We start from the raw sequence: 26,229 nt of genomic DNA on the forward strand, positions 1-26,229 counted from the left end.
CTGTGTTTCTCTGTTGGTTTAATTCTGGATATTTGCTGTGGTTCTCTGTTGGTTGTTTAATTCTGGATATTTGCTGTGGTTCTCTGTTGGTTTAATTCTGGATATTTGCTGTGTTTCTCTGTTGGTTGTTTAAGTCTGGATATTTGCTGTGTTTCTCTGTTGGTTGTTTAATTCTGGATATTTGCTGTGGTTCTCTGTTGGTTTAAGTCTGGATATTTGCTGTGGTTCTCTGTTGGTTTAATTCTGGATATTTGCTGTGGTTCTCTGTTGGTTGTTTAAGTCTGGATATTTGCTGTGTTTCTCTGTTGGTTGTTTAATTCTGGATATTTGCTGTGGTTCTCTGTTGGTTTAAGTCTGGAAATTTGCTGTGGTTCTCTGTTGGTTTAATTCTGGATATTTGCTGTGGTTCTCTGTTGGATTAATTCTGGATATTTGCTGTGGTTCTCTGTTGGATTAATTCTGGATATTTGCTGTGGTTCTCTGTTGGTTGTTTAATTCTGGATATTTGCTGTGGTTCTCTGTTGGATTAATTCTGGATATTTGCTATGGTTCTCTGTTGGTTTAATTCTGGATATTTGCTGTGGTTCTCTGTTGGATGTTTAATTCTGGATATTTGCTGTGGTTCTCTGTTGGTTTAATTCTGGATATTTGCTGTGGTTCTCTGTTGGTTTAATTTTGTATATTTGCTGTGGTTCTCTGTTGGTTTAATTCTGGATATTTGCTGTGGTTCTCTGTTGGTTAAAGTCTGGATATTTGCTGTGGTTTCTCTGTTGGTTTAATTCTGGATATTTGCTGTGGTTCTCTGTTGGTTGTTTAATTCTGGATATTTGCTGTGGTTCTCTGTTTGTTTAATTCTGGATATTTGCTGTGGTTCTCTGTTTGTTTAATTCTGGATATTTGCTGTGGTTCTCTGTTGGTTTAATTCTGGATATTTGCTGTGTTTCTCTGTTGGATGTTTAAATCTGGATATTTGCTTGGTTCTCTGTTGGTCTAAGTCTGGATATTTGCTGTGGTTCTCTGTTGGTTTAAGTCTGGATATTTGCTGTGGTTCTCTGTTGGTGGGAGGCTCAGTTGTGAGCAGTGTGTAAACTGCTGTATTTGTTGTGAGCCAGTAGCAGCCTGGATGGAGACTTAGTGTTAAATTGACCTATCAGCTCCAGGAAATTCCTTTCCAATTGCCCTGCAGCAGTCAGTGTGAGGCACAGAGCAACAGCCTGGCCTTTTATGGTGAAAATAGCCAAGTTACTGGCTGGGAGGGGAACTGGAAACCGAGCTAAAGCTCCCGAAAGCAGAGGACAGGAGCTGCACCCTGAGCTCACAGTCACAACCCTGCGGTCAAGGCACTTTCTTCAATCAGACTTGGCTCTCAATGTCTCTCTAAAGTGCACTGGGCTAAAGAAACGTTGCTAAATTCTCCTGGTGCCTGGGAGTGTTTTCCCTGTTAATGGTGGCTGAAGGGAGGATCTGTAAATTACTCTGCATTTGGGAATGTTTAGGGTTAGGGAGGATCTGTAAATTACTCTGCATTTGGGAATGTTTAGGGTTAGGGAGGATCTCTAAATTACTCTGCATTTGGGAATGTTTAGGGTTAGGGAGGATCTCTAAATCGCACCGGTGTCCAAATGTGTCTCCGAATTTTTTTTCATTCATTCAAGCTCCTGGTGGTGGGCGGTGTTTGTTAACGCAATCAGGGAGGGTTTAAACTAGAATAGCAGGGGGATGGGAACCTGAGCAGGGAGACAGGGGAGGGGGAAACAAGGATAGAAACAACAGACAGAAAAGTAAGAAGCAAAAGTGGAAGGCAGAAAAAACAAGGGTGAGAAACAAATGGGGTCAAAGTGTAAAATAAAGCTAAGATGACTAACAAGGTTAAAAAGACAAGTCTAAAGGCATTGTATCTTAATGCACAGAGCATTTGCAATACGGTAGATGAATTAACAGCGCTAATAAATATAAACAGTTATGATTTAGTTGCAATTACGGAGACATGGCTGCAGGGTGACCAAGGATGGGAACTGAATATCCAGGGGTATTCAATATTTAGGAAGGACAGACAAATAGGGAAAGGAGGTGGGGTAGCATTGTTAGTAAAGGAAGAAATCAACACATTCGTGAACTATTGGCTTGGAAAATCATGACGTGGAATCTGGGTGGAGATTAGAAACACCAAGGGGCAGAAAATGTTGGTGGTGGTTGTCTATAGGCCCCCAAACTGTAACGGAGATGTAAGGGAAGGCATTAAATGGCAAATTAGAGACACATGCAATAAGGGTACAACTGTAATCATGGGTGACTTTAATCTACATTTAGATTGGACAAACCAAACTAGCAATAATATTGTGGAGGAGGATTTCCTGGAGTGTGTACGTGATGGTTTTTTAGACCAATATGTTGAGGAACCAACTAGAGAGCAGGCTATCCTAAATCGGATATTATGCAATGAGAAAGGATTAACTAACAGTCTTGTTGTGCAGGGTCCCTTGGGGAAGAGCAACCATAAAATGATAGAATTGTTCATTAAGATGGAGAGTGAAGAAGTTGAATGCGAAACTAGTGTCCTGAGTCTAAATAAAGGGAGCTACGAGGGTATGAGGCGCGAGTTGGCAATTATGGACTGGGGAACCTTATTGGACTTGGGGAACTATAAGTGTTGATGGTGGATAGGCAATGACTAATATTTAAGGAACGTATGCATGAACAACAATTATTCATTCCTGGCTGGCACAAAAATAAAACAGGAAAGGTGGCTAAACCATGGATTACAAAAGAAATTAGGGATAGTATTAGATCCACACAGGAGACATATCAATTAGACAGAAAAAGCAGCAAGCCTAAGGATTGGGAGCAGTTTAGAATTCAGCAAAAGTGGACAAAAAGATTGATCAAGAAAGGGAAAATGGAGTATGAGAGTAAACTTCTGGATTTTAGCCACTCCCAGGCACCTCAGTGCCATTTAGAAACATTCCAACAGTTCACAATAACCCCATTACCTCATTGTAATTTCACATCAAGGCAGCATTTGACCGAGTGTGGCATCAAGGAGCCCGAACAAAACTGGAGTCAATGGGAATCAGGGGGAAAACTCTCGGCTGGTTGAAGTCATACCGAGCACAAAGGAAGATGGTTGTGGTTGTTGGAGGTCAGTCATCTCACCTCCAGGACATCACTGCAGGAGTTCCTCAGGGTAGTGTCCTCGGCCCAACCATCTTCAGCTGCTTCATCAATGACCTTCCTTCCATCATAAGGTCAGAAGTGGGGATGTTTGCTGATGATTGCACAATGTTCAGCACCATTCACAACTCCTCAGGTACTGAAGCAGCCCATGTCCAAATGCAGCAAGACCTGGACCATATCCAGACTTGGGCTGACAAGCGGCAAGTAACATTCACGGCCACACAAGTTCCAGGCAATGACCATCTCCAACAAGACAGAATCTAACCATCGCCCCTTGATGTTCAATGGCATCACCATTGCTGAATCCCCCACTATCAACATCCTGGCGGTTATCATTGACCAGAAACTGAACTGGACTAGCCATATAAATACTGTGGCTACAAGAGCAGGTCAGAGGCTGGGAATCCTGCGACGAGTAACTCACCTCCTGACTCCCCAAAGCTTGTCCACCATCTACAAGGCACAAGTCAGGAGTGTGATGGAATACTCCCCACTTGCCTGGATGAGTGCAGCTCCCACAACGCTCAAGAAGCTGGACACCGTCCAGGACAAAGCAGCCACTTGATTGGCACCACATCCACAAACATTCACTCCCTCCACCACCGATGCACAGTGACAGCAGTGTGTGTACCATCTACAAGATGCACTGCAGGAATTCACCAAGGCTCCTTCGACAGCACCTTCCAAACCCATGGACATGGACTACTTCAGTATCTGAGGAGTCGCGAATGTTGCTGAACATTGTGCAATCATCAGCGAACATCCCCACTTCTGACCTTATGATGGAAGGAAGGTCATTGATGAAGCAGCTGAAGATGGTTGGGCCGAGGACACTACCCTGAGGAACTCCTGCAGTGATGTCCTGGAGCTGAGATGACTGACCAACAAATAACCACAACCATCTTCCTTTGTGCTAGGTATGTCCCCAACCAGTGGAGAGTTTTCCTGCTGATTCCCATTGACTCCAGTTTTGCTCGGGCTCCTTGATGCCACACTCAGTCAAATGCTGCCTCGATGTCAAGGGCAGTCACTCTCACCTCACCTCGGGAGTTCAGCTCTTTTGTCCATGTTTGAACCAAGGCTGTAATGAGGTCAGGAGCTGAGTGGCCCTGGCGGAACCCAAACTGGGCATCAGTGAGCAGATTATTGCTAAGCAAGTGCCGCTTGATAGCCCTGTTGATGACCCCATCCATCACTTTACTGATGATGGAGAGTAGACTGATGGGGCAGTAATTGGCCGGGTTGGATTTGTCCTGCTTTTTGTGTACAGGACATACCTGGGCAATTTTCCACATAGCCGGGTAGATGCCAGTGTTGTAGCTGTACTGGAACAGCTTGGCTAGGGGCACGGCAAGTTCTGGAGCACAAGTCTTCAGTACTATTGCCGGAATATTGTCAGGGTCCATAGCCTTTGCAGTATCCAGTATCTTCAGCCGTTTCTTGATATCATGTGGAGTGAATCGAATTGGCTGAAGACTGGCATCTGTGATGCTGGGGACCTCCAGAGGAGGCCGAGATGGATCATCCACTCGGCACTTCTGGCTGGAGATTGTTGTGAATGCTTCAGCCTTATCTTTTGCAGTGATGTGCTGGGCTCCCCCATCATTGAGGATGGGAATATTTGTGGAGCCTCCTCCTCCAGTGAGTTAATTGTCCACCACCATTCATGACTGGATGTGGCAGGACTGCAGAGCTTAGATGTGATCCGTTGGTTGTGGGATCGCTTAGCTCTGTCTATCACTTGCTGCTTATACTGTTTGACACGCAAGTAGTCCTGTGTTATAGCTTCACCAGGTTCATACCTCATTTTTAGGTATGTCTGGTGCTGCTCCTGGCATGCCCTCCTGCACTCTTCATTGAACCAGGGTTGACCCCTGGCTTGATGGTAATGGAGTGGGGGATAGGCCAGGCTATGAGGTTACAGATTGTGTTCGAGTACAATTCTGCTGCTGCTGATGGCCCACAGTGCCTCATGGATGCCCAGTCTTGAGTTGCTACTGTATTGCTATATATGCTGTACCCGCATACTAACTTTTTGTGACTCATGTACTAGAACACCTAGATCCCTCTGCACCTCAGAATTATGCAGCCGTTTTCTATTTAAGTGATACTCTGCTTTTTTGTTCTTCCTGCCAAAGTGAACAACTTCACATTTTCCCACATTAAACTCCATTTGACAGATCTTTACCCACTTACTCAACCTATTTATATCCATCTGCAACCTCCTCATGCCCTCTTCACAACATACTTTTCTACCTATCTTTGTGTCATCTGCAAATTTAGCCACCATGTCTTCACTCCCCTCATCTGAGTCATTGATGTAAATTGTAGAGAGTTGAGGCCCCAGTACAGACCCCTGTGGGACACCACTCATCACATCCTGCCAATCAGAAAAAGACCCATTTATACATACTCTCTGCTTTCTGCCAGCCAGCCAATCTTCTATCCATGCTAATATATTAGATGGGAACACCACTTCCTGGAAGTTCCCCTCCAAGCCCTTCACCATCCTGACTTGGAAATATATCGCCGTTCCTTCACTGTCGCTGGGTCAAAATCCTGGAGCTCCCTTCCTAACAGCACTGTGGGTGTACCTACACCACATGGACTGCAGCGGGTCAAGAAGGCAGCTCACCACCACCTTCTCAAGGGCAACTAGGGATGGGCAATAAATGCTGGCCCAGCCAATGATGCCCATATCCTGTGAACATAGACACTAGGAGCAGGAGTAGGCCATTTGGCTCTTCGAGCCTGCTCCGCCATTCATTATGATCATGGCTGATCCTCTATCTCATCACCATATTCCCGCTTTCTCTCCATACCCCTCAATTCCCCTAATATCCAAATATTTATCAATTTCTTTCTTGAATATACTCAGTGACCCGGCCTCCACAGCCTTCTGTGGGAGAGAATTCCACAGGTTGACCACCCTCTGAGTGAAGAAATATTTCCTCATCTCAGTCCTAAATGGCCTGCCCCGTGCTCCATGCCAGTATATTACCCCCAATCCCATGTGCTTTAATTTTATCCACTACATCTTAAGTGGGACCTTATCAAAAGCCTTCTTGAAATCCAAATATACCACATCCACTGGTTCTTCCTTATCTATTCTACTAGTTGCATCCTCAAAAAACTCCAGCGGTTTAGTTAAGCATGATTTCCCTTTAATAAGCCCATGCTGACTTTGTCTAATCCCGTTAATGCTTTCCAAGTGTTCTGTTACCACGTCTTTTATAATAGACCTTAGCATTTTCCCCACTACTGATGTTAGGCAAACTGGTCTGTAAATTCTCTGTTTTTTCTCTCCCTCCTTTTTTAAATAGTCGGGTTACATTTGCCACCCTCCAATCAGTGGGAACCGCTCCAGAGTCTATAGACTTCTGGAAGATGACCACCAATGCATCCAATATTCCCAGAGCCACTTCCCTTAGTGCTCTGGGGTGTAGGCTATCAGGCCTTGGAGATTTCTCAGCCTTTAACCCCATTAATTTCTCTAGCACCATTTTTTTCACTAATACTGATTTTCTTCAATTTCTCCCTCTCACAAGACCCTTGGTTCCCTAACATTTCTGGGAAATTATTTGTGTCCTCTTTTGTGAAGACAGAACCAAAATACGTGTTCAATTCTTCTGCCATTTCTTTGTTCCCCATTATAATTTCCCCTGTTTCTGACTGTAAGGGACCTACATTTTTCTTTGCTAATCCTTCTCCCTTCACATATTTATAGAAGCGTTTACAGTCAGTTTTTAGCCACTTTAGCCACTTGGTACACAGCTTTGGACATGTCTCTAAATTACACTGGATCCGGGACAGTCCAAATTTACACAGGGCAATTTTTTTCATATTTGTTCACAGGATGTGGGTGTCGCTGGCCAGGCCAGCATTTATTGCCCATCCCTAATTGCCCTTGTTCAGAGGGCATTCTAGAGTCACCCACATTGCTGTGGGCCTGGAGTCACATGTAGGCCAGACCAGGTAAGGACAGCAGATTTCCTTCCTTAAAGGGCATTAGTGAAACAGATGGGTTTTGACAACAATTGATGATAGTTTCGTGGTCCCCATCACTGAGACTGCCTTTATATTCCAGATTTTTATTGAATTTTAATTCCACCATCTGCCGTGGTGGGATTTGAACCCGGGTCCCCGGAGCATTACCCTGGGTCCCTGGACTACTAGCCCAGTGACAATGTCACTACGCCATCACCTCCCCCCACCCCCAAGCTGAGGGCGAGTCTCTTAAATGCACTGGGCTAAGGAAATGTTTCTGAATTGAACTGGTCTAAGGGAGTGTCTCTAACGTATACTGGGTGAGGGGAGTGTCTCTAAATAACACTAGGAATTGGCAGTGCGTCCAAACCACAACGCCCTCTGTGACCTGGGTATGTAAATGACATTGGGTTGTGGGACATACACAGAGGTAGGGGTGTGACTCTGAACTGACTGGGCTTTGTGAGGGTTACTTGTTTGTACCTTAGACTCTTTGCTTCATTGACAGCCAGCTGTTTGGTTCCGGTTACATGGAGACACATTATGAAGAGGATGGCACACGACTGACAATAACTCCGAATGACACGGTGAGTGCAGATTGCTGAGGAGTCAGAGGATGGGGAGGTCAGTCATGATGGTCAGGAGTCATCGGTTGGTAAGATTGTCGGGGTGTTGGAGGACAGTGATGTACCTCATAGATCTGAATTTCTGGACATGGCTCTGTTTATTGACCCTAAATGGACAATGTCAGGTGACATTTACTAACTCCTGCTACATGGACTTCACTGGCTGGACCAGCATTTATTGCCCATCCCTAGTTGCCCTTCAGAAGGTGGTGGTGAGCTGCCTTAGAGTCATAGAGTTATACAGCACAGAAACAGGCCCATCGTGTCCATTCCGGCCATCAAGCCCCGATCTATTCTAATCCCATTTTCCAGCACTTGGCCCATAGCCCTGTATGCTTTGGCATTTCAAGTGCTCATCTAAATACTTCTTAATTGTTGTGAGGGTTCCTGCCTCTACCACCCCCTCAGGCGTGTGTTCCAGATTCCAACCACCCTCTGGGTGAAAAAGATTTTCCTCAAATCCCCTCTAAACCTCCTGCCCCTTACCTTAAATCTATGCCCCCTGGTTATTGATCCCTCCACCAAGGGGAAAAGTGTCTTCCTATCTTCCCTATGTCCCTCATAATTTTGTATACCTCTATCAGGTCCTCCCTCAGCCTTCTCTGCTCTAAGGAAAATAACCCTAGCCTATCCAGTTTCTCTTCATAACTAAAACTCTCCAGCCCAGACAACATCCTGGCGAATCTCCTCTGCACCTTCTCCAGTGCAATCACATCCTCCCTATAGTGTGGTGACTAGAACTGCACACAGTACTTCACCTGTGGCCTCACCAAGGTTCTATACAGCTCCAACATAACCTCCCTGCACTTGCCTTTATTAGCCGAGGCATAGAATGTAAGTATCCCATATGCCTTCCTAACCACCCGTGCTGCTGCCTTCAGGGATCTATGGACATGTACACCAAGGTCCACCTGATCTTCTGTACTTCCTACCATTGTGTACTCCCTTGCTGTGTTAGTCCTCCCAAAATGCATCACCTCACACTTCTCATTATTAAATCCCATTTGTCACTGCTCTGCCCATCTTACCAGCCCATTTATATCATCTTGTAATCTAAGGCTTTCCTCCTCACTATTTACAACACCACCAATTTTCATGTCATCTGCGAACTTACTGATCATACATCCTATATTCACATCGAAATCATTAATGTACACTACAAACAGCAAGGGTCCCAGCCCCGATCCCTGTGGTACACCACTTGTCACAGGCTTCCAATCACTGCAGTCCATGTGGTGTAGGTACACCCACAGTGCTGTTAGGAAGGGAGTTCCAGGATTTTGACCCAGCGACAGTGAAGGAACGGTGATATATTTCCAAATCAGGTCGGTGAGTGACTTGGAGGGGAACTTCCAGGTGGTGGTGTTCCCATCTATCTGCTGCCCTTGTCCTTCTAGATGGTAGTGGTCGTGGGTTTGGAAGGTGCTGTCGAAGGAGCCTTGGTGAATTCCTGCAGTGCATCTTGTAGATGGTACACACACTGCTGTTACTGTGCATCGGTGGTGGAGGGAGTGAATGTTTGTGGATGTGGTGCCAATCAAGCAGCTGCTTTGTCCTGGACTGTGTCCAGCTTCTTGAGTGTTGTGGGAGCTGCACTCATCCAGGCAAGTGGGGAGTATTCCATCACACTCCTGACTTGTACCTTGTAGATTGTGGACAGGCTTTGGGGAGTCAGGAGGTGAGTTACTCAACACAGGATTCCCAGCCTCTGACCTGCTCTTGTAGCCACAGTATTTATTTGGCTAGTCCAGTTCAGTTTCTGGTCAATGGTAACCCCCAGGATGTTGATAGTGGGGGAGTCAGTGATGGTAATGCCATTGAACGTCAAGGGGTGATGGTTAGATTCTCTCTTGTTGGAGATGGTCATTGCTGGTTTTTCATGTGATTTCCATTGATTTCAGTGTTGTTTGAGCTCTTTGACACCACTCAGTAAGATCATGCTAACCTGATGGTGGTCTCAACTCCACCTTCCTGTTTACCCTCTGGAACTCTTGACTCCAAACTGTGCCCTTTCATTCTCGTCTCCCAACAAGAGGAAACATCCTCCCAATCGCCACCCTGGGAAGTCCAAAGGATATTTTATGTTTCAATAAGATCACCTCTCATTCTTTTCAACTCCAGTGGGTAAACGCCAAACCTATTGAACCTTTCCTCATAACAGAACACCCTTCATCCCAGGAATGAGTCAAGTGAACCTTCTCTGAACTGATTCTAAAGCAATTATATCCTTTTCTCCAGGTGTGGTCTCACCAAGACCCTGTACGGCTGCAGTAACATGAGCCCACTTTTATACTCAATCTCCCTCTCAATAAACACCAACATTCCATTTCCCTTCCTAATCACTCGCTGTTCCTGCAGACTAGCTTCTTGTGATTCATGTACTAGGACACCCAGATCCCTCTGTACCTCAGAGTTCTGCAACCTCTCCCCATTTAAATAATAATCTGCTTTTCTATTCTTCCTGACAAAGTGAACACGTTCACATTTTCCCACATTATACTCCAGCTGGCAAATTTCTACCCACTCACTCAACCTGTCTCTATCCATTTACAGAATCTCTACTTCCTCTTGATAATTTACTTTCCTACCAATCTTGGTGTCATCGGTAAATTCAGGTACCATAGGCTCAGTCCCTAAATCCAATCATTGGTATAGATTGTAAATAGTTGAGGCCTCAGCACTGATCCCTGTGGCTCTCCACTAGTTACAGCCTGTCAACACGAAGACCCATTTACCCCTACTCTCTGCTTCCTGTTAGCTAACCAACCCTTTATCTGTGCTACTATGTTACCCCCTACACCATGAGCTCTTATCCTGTGCAGAACCTCAGATGTGACACCTTGTCAAATGCCCTCGGGTCCTAGTCTCTCCTACTAATGGAAACATCTTCCCCACGACCACTCTATCCAGGCCTTTCAGTATTCTGTAAGTTTCAATCAGATCCCCCCTCATCCTTCTAAACTCCATCGAGTATAGACCCAGAGTCCTCAAACGTTCCTCATATGTTAAGCCTTTCATTCCAGGAATCATTCTCGTGAACCTCCTCTGGACCCTCTCCAGGGCCAGAACATCCTTCCTGAGATACGGAGCCCAAAATTGCTCACAATATTCTAAATGTGGTCTGACCAGAGCCTTATAAAGCCTCAGCAGCACATCCCTGCTTTTATATTCTAGTCCTCTCAAAATAAATGCCAACATTGCATTTGCCTTCCTAACTACCAACTCAACCTGCAAGTTAACCTTAAGAGGATCCTGGACTAGGACTCCCAAGTCCCTTTGCACTCCAGATTTCTGAATTCTCTCCCCATTTAGAAAATAGTCTATGCCTCTATTCTTCCTACCAAAGTGCATGACCTCACACTTCCCCACATTGTATTCCATCTGCCACTTCTTTGCCCATTCTCCTAACCTGTCCAAATCCTTCTGCAGCCTCCCCGCCTCCTCAATACTACCTGTCCCTCCACCTATCTTTGTATCATCTGCAAACTTAGCCAGGATGCCCTCAGTTCCTTCATCTAGATCATTAATGTATAAAGTGAAAAGTTGTGGTCCCAACACTGACCCCTGCGGAACTCCACTAGTCACCGGCCGCCATCCTGAGAAGATCCCCCTTATCCCCACTCTCTGCCTCCTGCCAGACGGCCAATCTTCTATCCATGCTAGTACCTTGCCTCTAACACCATGGGCTCTTATCTTACTGAGCAGCCTCCTGTGCGGCACCTTGTCAAAGGCCTTCTGGAAGTCCAAGTAGATAACATCCATTGGCTCTCCTTTGTCTAACCTACTCGTTACCTCCTCAAAGAATTCTAACAGATTTGACAGGCATGACCTCCCCTTGATGAAACCATGCTGACTTTGCCCGATTTTACCATGCACTTCCAAGTATTCTGAAATCTCATCCTTAATAATGGACTCTAAAATCTTACCAATGACCGTGGTCAGGCTAATCGGCCTGTAATTTCCCGTCTTTTGCCTCACTCCCTTCTTAAACAGGGGGGTTACATTAGCGATTTTCCAATCCTCTGGGACCCTCCCTGACTCCAGTGATTCCTGAAAGATCACCACTAACGCCTCCACTATCTCTTCAGCTATCTCCTTCAGAACTCTGGGGTGTAATCCATCTGGTCCAGGTGATTTATCCACCTTCAGACCTTTCAGTTTTCCTAGCACCTTCTCCTTGGTAATGGCCACCATACTCACCTCTGCCCCCCAACTCTCTTGAACTTTGGGGATGTTACTCGTGTCTTCCACTGTGAAGACTGACGCAAAGTACCTATTCAGTTAACTCTGTTTCTCTCTCCACAGATGCTGTTAGACCTGCTGAATTTTTCTAGCAGTTTCTGTTTTTATTTCAGATTTCCAGCATCCACAGTATTTTGCTTTTATATTATATCATTACGATCCCAGTCGAGGTTACCCTGGACAAACCTGATCCCGGAGCAGAACCCAGCTTGATAGATCCTAACTTTTATTTGTTTGTTTAGATACGTGGAGAGTAGCTACTGAACAGAGGCACACGGGTCTGCTGATGAACATTAACAAAAGAATAAAACATTTATTCAACAAGCAAAGATGAATTATATTACATTACCCCTTTACCCACACACAACCATACCTTTACAGATAGATACAGATTTGTCAGGATAACACAAGTTACAAGAGTTATCTTATACTCTTGAAGTAAGTACATAGTCCATGTAAACTACTCGGTGACCTGTGCTCAGACACACCACACTCTGAAACCAAGTGACAGATACCACCTCAAATCACTCATCAACTCCCCCCAGACACCAGTCACACTGTGAGTCAACCGGTCTCACTGAACTCCGTCTTTCACATGGGGGTTTCTAATCTCCACTCTCTAAGAACCTGCTTTGGAATCTTCTCCCAAGCTGAGGTCTCTCAGACGCCTTCCGCAAGGGTTCACCTCCAGGGTTGTGAACTCTCCTTCTGCTGTTCCACTCCCCTGGGTCACCACATGTATTCAAACTTCCTTCCACGTACTCTGTGTCGCTGACTCAGCCGTACCAGCAGAACCCCACTGCCTCGTGTGCCTGTAGTAAAGAGCTACAGTCCTTCAGCGATCTCCCTGGATCGTCTGTTTTCTCCCTCCTGGAGGGAGGCGATGGTGTAGTGGGATTGTCACTGGGCTGGTAATCCAGAGACCCAGGGTCATGCTCTGGGGCCCCAGGTTCAAATCGGCAGATGGTGGAATTTGAATTCAATAAAAATCTGGAATTAAAAGTCTGATGGTGACCATGAAACCATTGTCGATTGTTGTAAAAACCCATCTGGTTCACTAATGTCCTTTAGGGAGGGAAATCTGCTGTCCTTACCTGGTCCAGACTCACACCAGTATGGTTAACTGTTAAATGGGCAATAAATCTTGGCTTAGCCAGTGATGCCCACATCCCATTAATGAATTTTTAAAAAATCATATCTCACTTTAACTCTGTGTCCTTCAGCTTTCTGCCTTTAAGCTCAGAGCCTTTCTCTCTGCCTCTTACTTTTAACTTCACTTAACAGGCCCTTTTCCAGGTTCCTGTTAGTCCTTTGAATAGAAGGGTCCTCTTGACACTCTCCTCTTCCACTCCCTGCTTTTAGGCTCCTTGCAGTTCCCTCTGCTCTCCAGCCTCTGCAATCCTGGCTTCAACTCAACTAAAACTGCTTTTTCTACTTTTCTGTGTCTCTGTGGGGCCCCTCTCTCTGGACCCTTGTTGCTAGGCAACAGCAGAGGTTTTTTGTCGACCTTGCGTTTGTTTTCACTTCACTTCATCCCTTCGAGTTGTGAATCTCATTAAAATGCAGGCGCACAAACCAAGCCTAAAACCTACTGCATCCAATCGAATATATAACTTCACCCTAAAGCTACAGCTTATTCCTAACACACACAAATGCACATAACTTACTTAAACTGTCTATTTCCTAACAAAATACACCACATCTACAGGTCCCCCTTTATTCACCTTGTTTGTTGCTTCCTCAAAGAACTCTAATAGATGAGTAAAACACGGTTTCTCTTTCACAAAACCATGTGGACTCTGCCCGATCACGCTATGATTTTCTAAGTATCCTGCTCCAGCCTCCTCAATAATGGATTCTAGTGATTTCCCGATGACCGATGTTCTGCTAACTGGCCTGTAGTTTCTTGCTTTCTGTCTCTCTCCTTTCTTGAGTAAAGGCATTACATTAGCTGTGTTCAAATCCACTCCAACCTTTTGAGAATCTCCACTTGTTTTAAGGCCCTCGGATGCAGGCCCTCTTATCCTGGGGACTTGTCAGCCTTTAGGTCTAATCATTTCCCCAGTACCTTTTCCCTGGTGATGGTGATTGTTTTAAGTTCCTCCCTCCCATTCACCCCTTGATTTTCATGTATCTTTGGGAAGTTTTCTAAGTCTTCTACAATGAAGACAGACACAAAAAACCTGTTCACCACCTCCGCTGTTCCCTTGTTTTCCATTATCAGTTCTCCACCCTCACTCCCTAGAAGACCAACACTTGCTTTAGTTACTCTTTTTCTATTTAAATACTTGTAGAAACTCTTACTGCCTGCTTTATATTGCTAGCTTGCTCTCTCATTCAGCTTTCTGCTTCCTTTTTGTTTCAGTCAGTCTTTGCTGCTTCTCAAAGTCTGACCAGTCTTCTGACCTACCGCTAGTCTTTGCGAATTTGTGCAGTGTTTCTTTCAATTTGATACGAACCCTAACCTCTTTATTCAGTCATGGATGAATGCATCCTTCTCAAAGAGCCTTTCTTTGCCACTAGGATAAATCTTTGCTGAGAGTTATTCAAAATCTCTTTAAAAATCTGCCTCAGCATCTTTTACTGCCTTAGCTTTTAAACTGGTTTCACAGTTCACTTGAGCTAGATTTGCTTTCATACCCTAATAATTACCTTTATTCAGGGTTAAAACACTAGTCTTAGACCCACATTGCTCACCTTCAAACTGAACATGAAATTCTATTATGTTATGATTGTTGTTGCCAAGAGGCTCCTTCACCATCAGGTTATTGATTAATCCTGTCTCATTGCTCATTAACAGGTCTAGATTAGCCTGCTCCCTGGTTGGCTCTGAAAAACTGTCCTGAATACACTCTGAACTCACTTTCCAGGCTACCTTTGCCAGTCTGATTCATCCAATCTACATGTGGATGAAAGTCACCCTTGACTATCGCAGTACCTTTCTTACACACCCCATTTATTTTTTCCTATATATTCTGTCCTACAGTATAACTACTGTTAGGGGCTGATAAACTACTCCCACAAAGTGATCTCTTAGCTTTTCTATTTCTTAGCTCTAGCCAAACTGATTCTACGTCTTGCCCTTTCGAGCTAAGGTCATCTCTCACTACAAATGACATTTTCCTAGTTTACTATCTTACCAAAATGCCAAATACCCTTCAATATTCAGGTCCCAGCCTCGGTCACCCTGCAATTATCTCTGTAATGGCTATCAGATCATACATATTTCTCCCTGTGCTAACTATTCACCCATTTTGTCTTTTCACCATATTTGCGATCTCTGGTTTTATTTGCTGGTGTACTCTGCCTGCCTCAGCCTGGGTATATTAACCCAAACCCTTACCCTGCTCTACTACCTCTTTATTACCCTTTGATTTACCCCATCTCCTCTCAGGTGATTCCTTCCCCCACTGTTTAGTTTAAAGGCCTCTCTACCACCCAAGTTATACGACTCCCCAGAACCCTGGTCTCAGCATGGTTCAGGTGAAGCCCACCCCAGTGGTACAGCTCCCATTTCCCCCCTGTACTGGTGCCCCCTATGAATCAAAATCCATTTCTCCCACACCAATCTGGTTTACCCTGTGCCAAATTGCTTGTGGCCTTTGAGGTTCTGCTTTTGAATTTAGCTCCTAGCTGCAGTTGTTGGTAGGGACACTGCTGACTAGGCCAACACTTATTGACCATCCATAATTGCCCTTGCTCTGGAGTTACATGTGGGCCAGACCAGGTAAGGACGGCAGATTTCCTTCCCTAAAGGACATTAGTGTACCAGATGGGTTTTTACAACAATCAACAATGGTTTCATGGTCATCATTAGACTTTTAATTCCAGATTTTTATTGAATTTAAATTCCACCATCTGCCGATTTGAACCTGGGTCTCTGCATTACCAGCCCAGTGACAATCCCACTATACCATCGCCTCCCCCTTTCCTTGTTACCAATGCCATTGGTACCTACATGGACCATGATGACTGGATCCTCCCCCTCCCACTGCAGGTTCCTCTCCAGCCCTGAGCAGATGTCCTGAACCCTGGCACTGGGCAGGCAACATAGCCAACTGTACTCCCACTCTCAGCTGCAGAGAACAGTGTCAATCCCCCTGCCTATACTGGCCCCCAACTACCACGACATTGCTACTAAGCCCCACACTGGGATGGCTTCCTGTCCCATGGTCAGTTTGCTCATCCAGCCTGCAGCCCCCACTCATCCAAACAAGCTGAGAGAACCCCAAACCTGTTGGACATGGCAAGGGCCAAGGCTTCTCCACTTCTATCTCCTGGGTCCCCTTACCTGCCTTACTCGCAGCCACACCCTCCTGTCCCTGGCCACCAAACAAATCAGAAGACCCTGTCCTCAGTGGTGTGACTGTCTCCTGGTATAAAGCACCCAGGTAACTTTCTCCCTCCCTGATGTGTCGCAGTGTCTGCAGCTCAGCCTCCAGCTCAGTGACTCTGAGCTGAAGTTCCTCGAGCTGCAAACATTTACTGCCGACGTGTTTTGCTCTGGATCACAATGTTATCCAGGAGCTCCCACAGGCTGCAGCCTTCACACATCACCTGCCCTCCCAGCTTTATAAGCTGTTAATTCATTTATGACTAATAAACACCACTAGTACTAAAAACGTTTTAGTGCTGCAAACAAACATTCCTATTGCAAAAAACCCTCACACATAAATTACTCAAGTTTCAGAAGATCCGAATTAATTAACATTATACTTAATCTGATTTAAAATCCCTAGTTTCGATAAGAGGGAAAATAGAAAATACTCACTAATTACTTGTCATCTTTGTGATTAGTTCACACTTCACCTTTCTTTGGAATGTTCTGCACCCAAACCCTCAGCCCCCTGAACTCTTCAAACTCTCACCACTGTCTCGAGCTGACCCTCTATTTCTGGAATGCAGTTTGTATCTTATAAAAGCTACTGGAGGCTAAAAACAGGGAGAAAAGGGGGCCACTTACCCCTCTTATCCCTCTGCACCAGCAATTATCCAACGACACCCTCAGTCTACGTCTCACACACATGCAGCCTCCTCTCCACGCATCCCCTTACTCTGCTCCTAAGTCCCATGTTCCAAATGCTGCCTTCATATCGAGGGCAGTCACTCTCACCTCACCTCACCTCGGGAGTTCAGCTCTTCTGTCCATGTTTGAACCAAGGCTGTAATGAGGTTCCAGAGGAGGCTGAGATGGATCATCCACTCGGCACTTCTGGTTGAAGATTGTTGTGAATTCTTCAGCCTTATCAATTGCACTGCTGTGCTGGGCTCCTCCATCATTGAGGATGGGGATATTTGTGGAGCCTCCTCCTCCAGTGAGTTGTTTAATTGTCCACCACTATTCACAACTGGATGTGGCAGGACTGCAGAGCTTAGATCTGATCTGTTTGTTGTGGGATCGCTTAGCTCTGTCTATCACCTGCTGCTTATGCTGTTTGGCATGCAAGTAGTCCTGTGTTATAGCTTCACCAGGTTGACACCTCATTTTTAGGTATGCCTGGTGTTGCTCCTGGCATGCCCTCCTGCACTATTCATTGAACCAGGGTTGATCCCCTGACTTGATGATAATGGTAGAGTGGGGGATATGCTGGGTCATGAGGTCCTGGGACAGGAATGATTAAGGTGAGGTAAGCAATAGAATTGAAGATTGATGTCTGATGGTGTGTGTTGTGTGTCTACAGGAACACTGTCTGTACCACGGCCAGGTGAGGGGTTATCAGGAGTCTTGGCTGGCAGTCAGTCTCTGTTCCGGCCTCAGGTGAGAACGCAACCTGGAGGTTGTCAGGGCGATACGATCTTGGGGCAGAGGGCAGAGGGCAGGGTGCATCCAATCATGTAACAGGTCTTTGGCACGTTGGGGTTGGTTTAGACATGAAGCCTCATTGGGGAAAATTCAACATCCTTAAATTGAGAGGTCAGTGTTATTGCAGGATGATGTGAAGGGTCAGGGGTCACTGCCAGGAGGTTTGGGCATCAGGGGGTCAGTGGGCAAGGTGGAGGGGGTCAGTGGGCAAGGTGGAGGGGGTCAGTGGGCAAGGTGGGGGTGGTCAGTGGGCAAGGTGGGGGTGGTCAGTGGGCAGGGTGGAGGGGGTCAGTGGGCAAGGTGGGGGTGGTCAGTGGGCAGGGTGGGGGTGGTCAGTGGGCAGGGTGGGGGTGGTCAGTGGGCAGGATGGGGGTGGTCAGTGGGCAGGGTGGTGGGGTCAGTGGGCAAGGCGGGAGAGTCAGTGGGCAGGGTGGTGGGGTCAGTGGGCAAGGCGGGAGGGTCAGTGGGCAGGGTGGGGAGGGTCTGTGGGCAGGGTGGTGGGGTCAGTGGGCAGGGCGGTGGGGTCAGTGGGCAGGGTGGGGGTGGTCAGTGGGCAGGGTGGGGGTGGTCAGTGGGCAGGGCGGTGGGGTCAGTGGGCAGGGCGGTGGGGTCAGTGGGCAGCAGGGCGGTGGGGTCAGTGGGCAGGGTGGTGGGGTCAGTGGGCAGGGTGGTGGAGTCAGTGGGCAGGGTGGTGGGGTCAGTGGGCAGGGATGTGGGGTCAGTGGGCAGGGATGTGGGGTCAGTGGGCAGGGTGGGGGTGGTCAGTGGGCAGGGTGGGGGTGGTCAGTGGGCAGGGTGGGGGTGGTCAGTGGGCAGGGTGGTGGGGTCAGTGGGCAGGGTGGGGGTGGTCAGTGGGCAGGGTGGTGGGGTCAGTGGGCAGGGTGGTGGGGTCAGTGGGCAGGGCGGGTGGGGTCAGTGGGCAGGGTGGGGGTGGTCAGTGGGCAGGGCGGTGGGGGTCAGTGGGCAGGGCGGGTGGGGTCAGTGGGCAGGGTGGGGGTGGTCAGTGGGCAGGGCGGTGGGGGTCAGTGGGCAGGGCGGGTGGGGTCAGTGGGCAGGGCGGGGGTGGTCAGTGGGCAGGGCGGTGGGGTCAGTGGGCAGGGTGGTGGGTCAGTGGGCAGGGTGGGGGATCCAGGTCGGGGAACCCCAGGGTTGGGGGTTAATGGTTAGTGGGGTGGTTGAGGGCGGTGATTAGTGCAAAGAGCAGAGGGTCAGAGGCTTAGAAGCTCAGGGGTCAGTGCAGAAGGTCAGAGTGCAAGATCGGGGTCAGTGCAGAGGGTCAGAGTGCAAGATCAGGGGTCAGTGCAGAGGGTCAGAGTGCAAGATCAGGGGTCAGTGCAGAGGGTCAGGGTCAGTACTGAGGGTTAGGGGGCAGGGTCACGGGTCAGTGCACTATGTCCAGGTTCAGGGTCATAGTTCAAAGGGTCAGTTCAAGGTCAGAGGTCAGCTGGATGTTGGGTTTGGTCAGAGGACAGGTCTGAGTGACATTTCCAATCTGTTTGGTTACAGAGGTTCCTATTGGTCATTTGACTGTGGGTTTTGTATGTCCAAGGTGCTATATAAATGCAAGTTGTTATTATTCCATAATGTAGTGGGATTGTGGTCGTGGACACGAATGACAGTTACTACCTGCAACCAATCAGAGACAGAGATAGTCAACATCACATCATCTATAGGACAGAACATCTACCAATCAGGACAGGAACCTGTGGACACCACCTCAACAGCCAATCAGGAATCGACATGGTCAATGAGTTTGTTCATCAACATCTCAGGGTGAGAGTCACATCACCAAGGGAGGTGATTGGATCAGAAACTTGGGCGGGGTGTGGGGGGGGCAGAGAGGGGGAGGAGCCAGGGAGGGGGAGGAGCCAGAGAGGGGGAGGAGCCAGAGATAGGCAGTGGGGGCAGGCTGGGGGGGCAGAGATTCAGATATGGGTCAAAGATGTAGAAGGAGCCATGAGCTGTGGCAAGGCCATTGGTCAGTGAGAGTGTTGGGAGGGTTATTGGGGGTCGCTGATCAATCAGTGCTGGCGTTGGAGGGCACAGATTGGTCAGTGAGAGTGAGTGTGTGTGTGTGAGAGTGAGAGTGAGTGTGTGAGTGTGTGTGTATGAGTGTGAGAGTGTGCGTGTGTGTGACAGTATCAGTGTGTGTGAGTGTTTGTGTGTGTAACCTCCTGCTGATTACCATGTACCGCCCTCCCTCAGCTGATGAATCAGTGCTCCTCCATGTTCAACACCACTTGGAGGAAGCACTGAGGGTGGCAAGGGTGCAGAATGTACTCTGGGTGGGGGACTTCAATGTCCATCACCAAGAGTGGCTCAGTAACACCACTACTGACCGAGCTGGCCGAGTCCTAAAGGACATAGCTGCTAGACTGGGTCAGCGACAGATGGTGAGGGAACCAACAAGAGGGAAAAACATACTTGATCCAACCTGCCTGCCACAGATGCATCTGTCCATGACAGTGTCAGTAGGAGTGACCACCGCACAGTCCTTGTGGAGACGAAGTCCTGTCTTCACATTGAGGATACCCTCCATCGTGTTGTGTGGCACTACCACCATGCTAAATGGTATAGATTTCAAACAGATCTAGCAACTCAAGACTGGGCGTCCATGAGGCGCTGTGGGCCATCAGCAGCAGCAGAATTGTACTCAAACACAATGTGGTATGGCCCGGCATATCCCCCACTCTACCATTACCATCAAACCAGGGGATCAACCCTGGTTCAATGAAGAGTGCAGGAGGGCATGCCAGGAGCAGCACCAGGCATACCTAAAAATGAGATGTCAACCTGGTGAAGCTATAACACAGGACTACTTTTGTGTCAAACAGCATAAGTAGCAAGTGATAGACAGAGCTAAGCGATCCCACAACCAACAGATCAGATCTAAGCTCTGCAGTCCTGCAACATCCAGTTGTGAATGGTGGTGGACAATTAAACAACTCACTGGAGGAGGAGCCTCCATAAATATCCCCATCCTCAATGATGGAGGAGCCCAGCACATCAGCATGGATTTACGAAAGGGAAATCATGCTTGACAAATCTACTGGGATTTTTCAAGGATGTAACTAGTAGAGTTGATGAGGGGGAGCCAGTGGATGTGGTTTATTTGGACTTTCAGAAGGCTTTCGACAAAGTCCCACATAAGAGATTAGCGTGTCAAATTAAAGCACATGGGATTGGGGATAGTGTATTGAGATGGATAGAAAACTGGTTGGCAAACAGGAAACAAAGAGTAGGAATAAACGGGTCTGTTTCCGAATGGCAGGCAGTGACTAGTGGGGTACCGCAGGGATTGGTGCTGGGACCCCAGCTATTCACAATATATATTAATGATTTAGATGAGGGAATTAAATGTAATATCTCCAAATTTGCAGATGACACAAAGCTGGGTGGGAGGGTGAGCTGTGAGGAGGAGGCAGAGATGCTTCAGTGTGATTTGGACAAGCTGAGTGAGTGGGCAAATGCATGGCAGATGCAGTATAATGTGGATAAATGTGAGGTTATCCACTTTGATAGCAAAACCAGGAAGGCAGATTATTATCTAAATAGCTATAAATTGAGAGAGGGGAATGTGCAATGAGACCTGTGTGTCCTCGTACACCAGTCGCTGAAGGTAAGTATGCAGGTGCGGCAGGCGGTAAAGAAGGCAAATGGTATGTTGACCTTCATAGCCAGAGGATTCGAGTACAGGAACAGGGATGTCTTGCTGCAATTGTACAGGGCCTTGGTGAGACCACACCTGGAATATTGTGTGCAGTTTTGGTCTCCTTATCTGAGGAAGGATGTTCTCGCTATAGAGGGAGTGCTGCGAAGGTTTACCAGACTGATTCCTGGGATGGCGGGACTGACATATGAGGAGAGATTGAGTCGATTAGGATTATATTCACTGGAGTTCAGAAGAATGAGGGGGGATCTCATAGAAACCTATAAAATTCTAACAGAACTAGACAGGGTAGATGCAGGAAGGATGTTCCCGATGGTGGGGGAGTCCAGAACCAGGGGTCACAGTCTGAGGATATGGGGTAGACCATTTAGGACTGAGATGAGGAGAAATTTCTTCAACCAGAGAGTGGTGAACCTGTGGAATTCGTTACCACAGAAAGTAGTTGAGACCAAAACATTATATGTTTTCAAGAAGGAGTTAAATATAGCTCTTGGGGTGAACGGGATCATGGGGAGAGAGCGGGAGCAGGCTATAGAGTTGGATGATCAACCATGATCATAATGAATGGCGGAGCAGGTTTGAAGCGCCGAATGGTCTACTCCTGCTCCTAGTTTCTATGTTTCTATCAGTGCAAAAGATAAGGCTGAAGCATTTGCTACAATCTTCAGCCAGAAGTGCTGAGTGGATGATCCATCTCAGTCTCCTCCGGATGTCCCCAGCATCACAGATGCCAGTCTTCAACCAATTCAATTCACTCCACGTGATATCAAGAAACGGCTGAAGGCACTGGATACTGCAAAGGCTATGGGGCCTGACAATATTCCGGCACTAGTACTGAAAACTTGTGCTCCAGAACTTGCCGTGCCCCCTAGCCAAGCTGATCCAGTACAGCTACAACACTGGCATCTACCCGGCTATGTGGAAAATTGCCCAGGTATGTCCTGTACAAAAAAAGCAGGACAAATCCAACCCGGCCAATTACCGCCCCATCAGTCTACTCTCCATCATCAGTAAAGTAATGGAAGGGGTCATCAACAGGGCTATCAAGCGGCACTTGGTTAGCAATAACCTGCTCACTGATGCCCAGTTTGGGTTCCGCCAGGGCCACTCAGCTCCTGACCTCAGAACACAAAATAGGACAGAGTGTTTGGAAAGGGCTAGGAATCTAACTTCAAGCACATCAGATAAAGGGACGACAATGAGAAAGGGGTTGGGAAATACAGGACTGAAGGTGTTATATCTGAATGCACGCAGTATACGAAATAAGGTAAATGAGCTTGTGGCGCAGATTGCAGTTGGCGGGTATGATGTGGTGGGCATTACGGAGACATGGCTGCAAGGGGATCAGGACTGGGAGCTAAATATCCAAGGATATACATCCTATCGAAAAGATAGGCAGGTTGGCAGAGGGGGTGGGGTTGCTTTGTTAGTAAGAAATGAAATTAAATCGATAGCAAGAAATGACGTAGGGTCAGATGATGTAGAATCTATTGTTGAGGAACCGCAAAGGTAAAAAAACCATAATGGGAGTTATGTACAGGCCTCCGAACAGTAGTCAGGATGTGGGGCACAAGATACACCAGGAGATAGAAAAGGCGTGTAAGAAAGGCAAGGTTAGAGTGTTCATGGGGGATTTCAATATGCAGGTAGACCGGGAAAATCAGGTTGGTAGTGGATCCCAAGAAAAGGAATTTGTGGAATGTCTACGAGATGGCTTTTTGGAGCAGCTTGTGATGGAGCCCACTAGGGAACGGGCAATTCTAGATTTAGTGATGTGTAATGAGGCAGATTTGATAAGGGAGCTTAAGGTGAAGGAACCCTTAGGAGGAACTGACCATAATATGATAGAATTTACCCTGCAATTTGAGAGGAGAAAGCTGGAATCAGATGTAACGGTATTACAGTTGAATAAAGGCAACTACAGAGGCATGAGGGAGGAGCTGGCCAGAATTGACTGGGAGATGAGCCTAGCAGGAAAGACAGTGGAACAGCAATGGCAGGAGTTTCTGGGAGTAATTTGGGAGACACAGCAAAAATTCATCCCTAGGAAGAAGAAGCACACTAAAGGGAGGACGAGGCAACCATGGCTGACAAGGGAAGTCAGGGACAGCATAAAAGCTAAAGAGAAAGCATACAATGCGGCGAAGAGCAGTGAGAAACCAGGGGATTGGGAAGCCTACAAAGACCAACAGAGGACAACTAAAAAAGAAATAAGGAGGGAGAAGATTAAATATGAGGGTAAACTAGCCAGTAATATAAAAAAAGATTGCAAGAGTTTTTTTAGATATATAAAGGGTAAGAGAGAGGCAAAAGTGGACATTGGGCTGCTGGAAAATGACGCTGGAGAAGTAGTAGTGGGGAACAAAGAAATGGCGGAGGAACTGAATAGGTATTTGCGTCAGTCTTCACAGTGGAAGACACGAGTAACATCCCCAAAGTTCAAGAGAATCGGGGGGCAGAGGTGAGTATGGTGGCCATTACCAAGGAGAAGGTGCTAGGAAAACTGAAAGGTCTGAAGGCGGATAAATTACCTGGACCAGATGGATTACACCCCGGAGTTCTGAAGGAGATAGCTGAAGAGATAGTGGAGGCGTTAGTGGTGATCTTTCAGGAATCACTGGAGTCAGGGAGGGTCCCAGAGGATTGGAAAATCGCTAATGTAGCCCCCCTGTTTAAGAAGGGAGTGAGGCAAAAGACGGGAAATTACAGGCCGATTAACATGACCTCGGTCGTTGGTAAGATTTTAGAGTCCATTATTAAGGATGAGATTTCAGAATACTTGGAAGTGCATGGTAAAATCGGGCAAAGTCAGCATGGTTTCATCAAGGGGAGGTCAGGCCTGACAAATCTGTTAGAATTCTTTGAGGAGGTAATGAGCAGATTAGATAAAGGAAAGCCAATGGATGTTATCTACTTGGACTTCCAGAAGGCCTTTGACAAGGTGCCGCACAGGAGGCTGCTCAGTAAGATAAGAGCCCATGGTGTTAGAGGCAAGGTACTAGCATGGATAGAAGATTGGCTGTCTGGCAGGAGGCAGACAGTGGGGATAAGGGGGTCCTTCTCAGGATGGCAGCCGGTGTCTAGTGGAGTTCCGCAGGGGTCAGTGTTGGGACCACAACTTTTCACTTTATACATTAATGATCTAGATGAAGGAACTGAGGGCATCCTGGCTAAGTTTGCAGATGATACAAAGATAGGTGGAGGGACAGGTAGTATTGAGGAGACGGGGAGGCTGCAGAAGGATTTGGACAGGTTAGGAGAATGGGCAAAGAAGTGGCAGATGGAATACAACGTGGGGAAGTGTGAGGCCATGCACTTTGGTGGGAAGAATAGAGGCATAGACTATTTTCTAAATGGGGAGAGAATTCAGAAATCTGGAGTGCAAAGGGACTTGGGAGTCCTAGTCCAGGATTCTCTTAAGGTTAACTTGCAGGTTGAGTCGGTAGTTAGGAAGGCAAATGCAATGTTGGCATTTATTTTGAGAGGACTAGAATATAAAAGCAGGGATGTGCTGCTGAGGCTTTATAAGGCTCTGGTCAGACCACATTTAGAATATTGTGAGCAATTTTGGGCCCCGTATCTCAGGAAGGATGTGCTGCCCCTGGAGAGGGTCCAGAGGAGGTTCACAGGAACGATCCCAGGAATGAAAAGCTTAACATATGAGCAACGTTTGAGGACTCTGGGTCTATACTCGATGGAATTTAGAAGAATGAGGGGGGATCTGATTGAAACTTACAGAATACTGAAAGGCCTGGACAGAGTGGACGTGGGGAAGATGTTTCCATTAGTAGGAGAGACCAGGACCCGAGGGCATAGCCTCAGAGTAAAGGGAAGACCTTTTAGAACAGAGATGAGGAGAAACTTCTTTAGCCAGAGAGTGGTGAATCTATGGAATTCATTGCCACAGAAGGCTGTGGATGCCAGGTCATTGAGTGTATTTAAGACCGAGATAGATAGGTTCTTGATTGGTAAGGGGATCAAAGGTTACGGGGAGAAGGCGGGAGAATGGGGTTGAGTAACTTATCAGCCATGATTGAATGGCAGAGCAGACTCGATGGGCTGAATGGCCTAATTTCTGCTCCTATGTCTTATGGCCATTACAGCCTTGGCTCAAACATGGACAAAAGAGCTGAACTCCCGAGGTGAGGTGAGAGTGACTGCCCTTGACATCAAGGCAGCATTTGACTGAGTGTGACATCAAGGAGCCCTAACAAAACTGGAGTCAATGGGAATCAGGGGGAAAACTCTCCACTGGTTGGAGTCATACCTAGCACAACGGAAGATGGTTGTGGTCATTGGAGGTCAGTCATCTCAGCTCCAGGACGTCACTGCAGTAGTTCCTCAGGGTAGTGTCCTCGGCCCAACCATCTTCAGCTGCTTCATCAATGACCTTCCTTCCATCATAAGGTTAGAAGTGAGGATGTTGGCTGATGATTGCACAATGTTCAGCACCATTCGCGACTCCTCAGATACTGAAGCAGTCCATGTTCAAATGCAGCAAGACCTGGACAATATCCAGACTCGGGCTGACAAGTGGCAAGTAACATTCACGCCACACAAGTGCCAGGCAATGATCATTTCCAACAATAGAGAATCTAACCATCGCCCCTTGATGTTCAATGGCATTACCATCACTGAATCCCCCACTATCAACATCCTGAGGGTTTCCATTGACCAGAAACTGAACTGGATTGGCCATATAAATACTGTGGCTACAAGAGCAGGTC

General features: G+C 47.0%; 1 protein-coding gene across 1 annotated transcript in view; it reads left to right on the forward strand.

Moving 5' to 3' along the window:
- Positions 1-26,229, forward strand: part of LOC144676027 (disintegrin and metalloproteinase domain-containing protein 19-like) — a gene marked incomplete at its 3' end in the record, with an annotated part of 87,368 nt that overhangs the window by 21,871 nt on the left and 39,268 nt on the right. The window contains exons 3-5 of the mRNA XM_078536550.1: positions 7,670-7,748; positions 17,711-17,787; positions 19,422-19,605. Coding sequence (XP_078392676.1) covers positions 7,692-7,748; positions 17,711-17,787; positions 19,422-19,605 — 318 coding nt within the window. The remainder of the gene's footprint in view (positions 1-7,669; positions 7,749-17,710; positions 17,788-19,421; positions 19,606-26,229) is intronic.

Source organism: Cetorhinus maximus, unplaced genomic scaffold, assembly GCF_964194155.1.
Source record: "Cetorhinus maximus unplaced genomic scaffold, sCetMax3.hap1.1 HAP1_SCAFFOLD_1300, whole genome shotgun sequence".
Lineage (NCBI taxonomy): Eukaryota > Metazoa > Chordata > Chondrichthyes > Lamniformes > Cetorhinidae > Cetorhinus > Cetorhinus maximus.